At 40.0% G+C, this 7,077-nt stretch overlaps 1 protein-coding gene across 2 annotated transcripts in view; it reads left to right on the top strand.

Moving 5' to 3' along the window:
• The window catches only part of CPT1A (carnitine palmitoyltransferase 1A), a 35,582-nt gene that overhangs the window by 7,690 nt on the left and 20,815 nt on the right, over positions 1-7,077 (top strand). For both annotated transcript variants that reach the window (XM_057371505.1, XM_057371506.1), the window contains exons 2-5: positions 4,011-4,089; positions 4,234-4,388; positions 5,411-5,550; positions 5,926-6,097. In XM_057371505.1, coding sequence (XP_057227488.1) covers positions 4,248-4,388; positions 5,411-5,550; positions 5,926-6,097 — 453 coding nt within the window. In that variant the 5' untranslated portion in view covers positions 4,011-4,089; positions 4,234-4,247. The remainder of the gene's footprint in view (positions 1-4,010; positions 4,090-4,233; positions 4,389-5,410; positions 5,551-5,925; positions 6,098-7,077) is intronic.

Here is a 7,077-nt window from a genome sequence, read left to right as displayed (position 1 = left end):
GTTGGATTTTTATTACTTCTAAGGTTGCCTAGTAGGAACTTGGCAGGAGTCAGAAGACAAAGCCTGTGTGATAAGATGCTTCTCATTGCTTCATTGGTGGTACCTTGTATCTGCATGAMGTTATGAGGGCTTCCAGGTAATTCTGAATTCAGAAATACCATGAGACAGTAATTCTGAATTCAGAACTGCCATCATTTCTGTAATTCTGCAAGTCTGCCCACCATCTATGAACACACTGTGGCCTGGGTGCCAAAGATGCCTGTTTGGGAGCTCTGACAGTGTCAAAGCTGTGTCTGGTGGTAGGTAGCAGTGTTCTCAGAGAAACTGTGTGCAGCAGCCATTGCTTTCTGAAGAAAACAGTCAATTTTTGATTGTCCRAGTGGGATAATTGGAGAGAATTGTTTTGTGAGCTTGGTTTGGATACTGATGGTTTTATGCCCTGCATACAAAAGCTAACCTATAAATAGATGTCAGAAATCTGCGAGGAGAGGCTCACACTAAATGAKCAATGTAACTTGAAAGTGAGAGTCACATAACTAAGTCTTTCATCGCGGTTTTAGCTGTTCAGGATCATGTGAATAAGGCCTCTGGAGCTTTTCTCTGCATTYGTTAACTTCCTTTGCAGGAAAAGGAGCTACAGATGTGAAAACCGTGTTTGGGTAATATGTCTTTTTTGTTAGATATTTAGAATCTTGACAAAGAGAAATGGCAGCAGTTTTTCTATTCAAGAGGAAGAGGAAATGGGGGGGAAGTGAATTGCATGAAAAGCAATGTATGGGAAGCAAAGTGTTTAAGATAACTTCTGAGGAAAGGGGTAACATCCTCTTAAAGCAGGGATTTGCTTTATATAGGTGATGACTTTACTCTTTCTAGCACTCTCAATTCATCCATGTAAAGCTTATTAAACCTACAGAAATATATAAAAAAAATTATATTCAGCAGTGTTTCCAAGAGGAACTGCTTCAAGAATTAATACCTTGTTTTGTGCAGTGTAYGYACTGTAATGCAGTCAGCTTTTGTATCATGGCYTGGWSCTTTTTTGAAGTGCATATGGTAATTCTCTCKCTGTGCTTCAGAGAGACACTGCCAACCATTAGTAACTTCKTGCATRTCTGACTTAAACAGAAGCATCCTGCACATGGGACCTCTCCTAGCTTCAGATTTTCCTTGTGTCCTTCTGTGACTGTAGGAACATGTAGGCTCTAACACAGAGTGTTGGGTGTCTGCAACCTGAAGTAGTAAGGTCTGGGAGTTAATCCTCTGGGATTTAAGTCTTTGTACTGYACATGTCCTGAAACTGCAGAAATAACAGTCTGAGCACGCTTTACACATAGTAAATGTAGCAGCAGAGTTTTTCAGACCATCAGCACATAGGTTTTCTAATGGGCAGTGTGTTTTCTTGACTTAAAAGTGACATCCAGCCTAGCAGTGCTTGTTTGTAACAATGGGGGAGAAATTGTGCAAAGTTTAGTTTGGCTCAAGCAGAGGTATGAAAAGGGAAGAGTAGAAACATCTGCAGCTGCTACAGCGTGTTTGAATTTAACTAAAACCAGATAAGAGCAAGGAACAGGCAGCTTTCTTCTTTAAATAAAAGGAAAAACCTCGCAAACAATCAATAAACCAAATTTGAAAGGGCGAGTGTGGCTTTTTTTGGATACATTTGGATACATTGGTTACAAGAGAACACTGAAAGAAATTAAAATAGCTATKTMGGATTAGTTTTAGAARCTATTTTGCTGGGGTTTTTTTCCCYCTCCTTTGAGTGTGACTCGGCCAAGGTGCTCAGAAAGCCCAGCGCTGCAGTTTATGGTTCTCTGTCGGGTGCAGAAATGCTGTGCAGCCCCAGTGCCCGCAGCCAGAAGATGCTATTGTTGGAGCACTGGTCGGGAGTGATGTGGGCGCTGCCTTCCAGCAGTGGCAAGTCGAGTTTAAAAGTCCAAGGCTCCGCCTGTGCCCTTTCGCCTACTTTGCTGGCGAACACGTGGCTGCGGAGGAATGCAGCGAGGGGAAATGCACCGCGGCTTATGATTAAACTGCCCTTCCAGGAGGAAAACAAGTGTTCAAAGAAGCGGCCTTCGGGAAGCCTTTGGTATTCTGCCATCATAATTCRGGGCAGTCTTAAAGGCTTATGGTTTTCTTGAGGAAAGAAGAAGAATATGAAAAGAAACAAGCCGTTTTATTGTTTCACATTTTAGTGTCGAGCAGTGCAGTCCTAGAACTGGACTGTGTTTGTTTGCTTGATTCGGGATTAATTCTTGCTGGATTAATGTCTTTTTYATTTGGGAATCAGGACTATTTTCCTTATTGAAGCTTATTTAATTTTATGAGAATGCTGAGCTTTAATTCGTTAAGATATCAGGTTTACTATTAATGATTAATGCTATTTATAATATTTTTCTGCCTTGGACTGTAAAAAAGCATGTGCTTAAAAACTAAAGGGTTCCTGAAATTCTTTCCATTGAGAAAGAAAGAGAAGGTTAATTTCAAATTCCCAGGCTGAGAAGTCACAGGGCAGTTGAAGGGTAACAGAAACTAGTTGATCTGGTATTTAAGACATTGACATTCCGGAGTACAAAATTCCATGAGTGAATTGAGCAGAACTTGTTGGCCCTTGAGACAAATCCGGGTGCCTGATCCTCTGTATGCAGATACAGTTGGGGGATTTTATGTGTTTGCTGGGGTTTTATCATCCCAGTCTTTATAGTGCCAATAAACATATAATAAACTCTTAACTTTGAATGCCTTCTGCTTTTGCAWACCACGTTGGGTCCAGGTTATACCATGTGTTACTGCTGCCTCTGCCTGTTTTATTGCTCTCCTGTCAGCTGGCAATGAACAATTTAAATGAATGAATGGACAGCTGACTGACTTCCTCATAYTTGTCTGCAGCAGGGCCCGTATAARTAGTTGTTAGTGACAGAGTCATTAAGTACTACAAATTGTAGTTGTTACTAGGGCTTGCAGGGCTTGTGTTGCAGCTTTTGAAACTGGTGTTCAAAGCTGCTTTGAGTTCTTCTCATTTGTTCTTCTTTGTTATTCTAATCAGACGCTGCACACACAAATCAAATTGCGTATTATCTGTAGGATACCATGAGCTTTAGCTGCCCTGGCACACAGCTTCTAAAACTTGAGCAGTGGCTGATGGATTCTGGAGGTCTGTGCGTTAGCAATAGCCACTGCAGCAGTAGTTGTACTGCAGAGGATCACTGTAGGCTGATCCAGGGAGAGGTACCTTAAATATTGCAAAAATCCCTGTCTGTTGGTCTCCAGCCTTAACAGATGATGTGCAGCAGCACTTTCCTCACTCATCTCTGCCGAATATTCCCTCTCTTTCTGTACTGGAAGAGGTTCTTCCTCCACAGGATGTTTTTGCACTGGTACAGGTTGCCCAGGGCAGTGGTCACAGCCCCAAGCCTGACAGAGTTCAAGAGATGTTTGCACAATGCTCTCAATCACAAGGTGTGATTCTTGGGGCTACATTGGGTTTACATCTGTTTTAACTTCCTGTGTTTTTTGGTTGAGTCTTGTCTTCTGTCTGTATTTGCATGGCTGTTGATATTTGTTTGGGCAGTTAAACTGAGCTGCAATTCAATGAAATTTCATCATAATCTCAGATTTCTCTGGGAAGGTATTTTTTTTTTCTGCCTAAGTTGTGAATTGGTTTCCTTGACTCTGCATAGTTTTGATTTTTGCAGTTATTTGCCAGTCAGAGTGTGGAGCCACAGGGACTAGAGTCTCATATTGCTATGAGTAACCATCTTGAAATTAGAAGATGAAAAATGTTTCAGGAGGAGATATAGCCAGAAGCAGCTTTATTTTTGTAGCTGAAGTGAGAACTTTAGGTACCTTTTGTCTCCAAAAAAAACCCCGTTTTCTGAATTTTCTTTGAACAGCAGGATGCTGTGTGCCTGTGACATTCTTTTTCTAAATGGTTTGGCTTTCACTTTCTGTTCTGCTCTGATTTTCTTGTGTATTGCCTGTGTTACACAGTGTTTTGTTTCTGTTTTCAGCTGTTGTGTTTAGAAGAAGTGCCTTAATTAACCTTCTGGACACTCACATTGAAGTGCAAGCGTAGCCTGTAAGGAAAAGGCAAGTATTATATGGAAACTTTTCATACCTGGAAATCTTTGCCAAAATTATGATGTAGAAAATATCTTGCTAGAAGTGGACTAGCTTCTAATTCCTTTGGACAAGAAGAAAATACTTTTTTTTTTAACTTTTRTTTTTTGACAGAAGTCTCTCTGAAAATGGCGGAAGCTCACCAGGCAGTAGCTTTTCAATTCACAGTAACTCCCGATGGGATTGACCTGCGCATGAGCCATGAGGCTCTCAAACAGATTTACCTGTCTGGTGTCTATTCATGGAAGAAGAAGTTCATCAGATTCAAGGTACGCCAAATTAGTCAAGTCCACCAAACYGCATGGTTATTTAATGTTTTATGTATTTATTGACATTTTGTTAGGGAAAAAWTGGATGTTTTTTTCCTTTATGGTGAATAAAGTTCTTCATTGTGAAGGACTTATATGGGTTTTAGTTAAGACAGGGACACTGAAAAAGGTAGCACTGTGTGATGCTGTAAAGACTGAAAGGATACATATTTTTTATTTGTTCTATGAAAGCAAGATGAAYTAGATGTAGAAATCAGCAACAGCTTTAATTGACTTCATTCTCTTCATAATGCACCATGTAATTATGTAATCATTTAGCAGAAGTCAAAAATATGATTAGTTGTGATCTTTAGGGTCATGTCTCTTAGAGATAAAAGACTACACTATTTAGGCTAAGTAGTATTGTTTCTGATGAGGTATTTGATGCAGACTGCTGTGAATTTATTGTTTTGTTCATGGGATTATAATTGTAATTATCTATTTCATTAGTTGCAAGCTACATAAGCTACAGGCTGTCTTCAACATCTCTTTCAAAAACATAAACACAGTAACAGCAGTCTCATTAAAGTTTTCCTACTAAGCTATGAGAAGGACCATTTAAATTATATTAAAAAATTAATTCTGGTTCTCAGTGTCTTGTTCAGTAGAATATTTTTGCCATGTATTCGTGCAGAAAGGTCTCAGCATAAGCTGAAATTATTGAAGTGTCATTTGTTTTAGAGTTGGTTAGTTTTCCATTTCAGTTCTTTTCAGTAAGAACTTGCAGCAGGATCATTGATATTGACAAGAGAATRTAAAAGTTTCTTACATTGTTGATATCAGTCACAATTTTCTGTAGTAGTCAAACTTGAGTAAATCCATTCCCTACTCCTGAGATAATCGTATGCAAGAAAAYGTTGGATAATCTTAACTACTTGTTTAAAACTAAATTACTTAAATGTGTTGATTTTTGTTTCTTTCCATGGTAATATGACATCAGTCACTTTGGTATGAAAAAATTATGTGAAGGCTTTTCTTTCCAGAAYGGAATTATCACCGGCGTTTATCCTGCCAGCCCATCTAGCTGGCTTATTGTAGTTGTGGGTGTGATGTCAACAATGTATGCCAAAATCGATCCTTCCTTAGGAATAATCGCTAAAATCAACAGAACACTTGATACAACGTAAGTAGACTGAAAAGTTGCTGTTCCTCTAACGGGAAATCAGTTTTGTTTGCAACTATTCCTGTTAAAATGTATGAGTTTTAGAACCCTATGTGTCATGGTCAGCCCAATGAGCAGATGTGTGAGGATATGAAAGAGGGAGGTTGTTGTACCAGTATTGCTGCATTGTTTTCTGGGTATTTGGGAAGCACATTTGGCAGCTTTCTGTGGCCTTTGATGTTGCTGCATGAAAAGGTGTTTGGAAAGGAGCTTATGAATGCAGGGTCAGCAGGCAAAAAGTTTGTGTAGGGCCTGCACTGTCAGAGCTGTGTTTGCAATACCAGCATCTCCTTGGAACTGAAATGGRCAACACTAACTGGCTTTTGTTTTAAATAGTGGCTACATGTCAAACCAAACACAGAACATCGTGAGTGGAGTACTTTTTGGCACAGGGCTTTGGGTTGCCCTTATCGTCACAATGCGCTATTCCCTGAAAATGCTGCTCTCCTACCACGGCTGGATGTTCTCTGAGCACGGCAAGATTACTGCTGGCACTAAGCTGTGGATGGTAAGGATGTGTTGGCTTCGTTTCATCTCAACTTCCAACTGGACAATACTCAATGCCTTAAGAAAAAAAATTGTCATTTTTTCCTTTCTTGTGCTTTCTGTGTCATGGTACAGGAGGCTGTTAGGTRGCTGTTTCTACTGTCACCCTTTTAATGCTGTCATTAAACTATTCATCGTGGCCTTCTAGAAGGAAGAGTAAACACTTCAAGATTGACTTCTAAATTTGCCAATGCCTTGGGCCTGTGTGACTCAATGCCTACGTTTTCTCTACGTGCAAGGACAGCTCAAAGAACTTGGGCTACAGCAGCACAGAACCTTGTCCTCACAGAAGGCACTCCCCTAATTCTTTGTTGTAATGTTGGGATTTCTAGTCATCCATTTTAAAAATTATTCTTATACTKGATGAAAATATTATTGGTATGCCTCCAAAATGAGTTGGGGGAGACGCATAAGGTGTAGATAGGGTGTTATGCAATTTTCAGATAGGGATGAGGTGAGAGTGGTGCTTTGGGAAAGGATTCTTAAAGGGTTGATAGGTATAAAGCGAGGAAATGCTGATGCAGGTGCTGCAAGAGATGCAGTGAGGTTCTGCTACTTGGACTCAGTTGTTTTCATCTCACTTTTACCTGTATTGCTGCAGAAACAGGTGAATTTCCATACTGTGATAAAAATAGTCTCTGCAGCCTCAAAAATTAACAGATGTGTATAAAACGAACCACATGTCACAATTTACTATGAAAGATGTTCGAGGACAGGTATCCAGTGGTGCACTAAAATAAAGTTCAATATTTGTCTGTCACAAATGGAATTTCTAATTGGTGGTTTCTCCTGGAAGCGGTGTCAGCCTCATGGCTCCAACTGGCACAGTCCAKAGGCTCTGAAGGGTAAGGCTGTCTGTCATCTGCTTGGAGCTGTTGCTGCCTTGGTTTTCAGCATGTCCTACCAGATAGATACTCCAAAGCTCTTAATATTGCCTTATTG

The sequence above is a fragment of the Malurus melanocephalus genome, unplaced genomic scaffold (assembly GCF_030028575.1).
Source record: "Malurus melanocephalus ecotype Western Australia unplaced genomic scaffold, MMel_1.1 scaffold_147, whole genome shotgun sequence".
Taxonomy (NCBI): Eukaryota; Metazoa; Chordata; class Aves; order Passeriformes; family Maluridae; genus Malurus; species Malurus melanocephalus.
The sequence above is the reverse complement of the archived record's forward strand: the minus strand, read 5'-3'. Positions and strand labels throughout refer to the sequence as shown.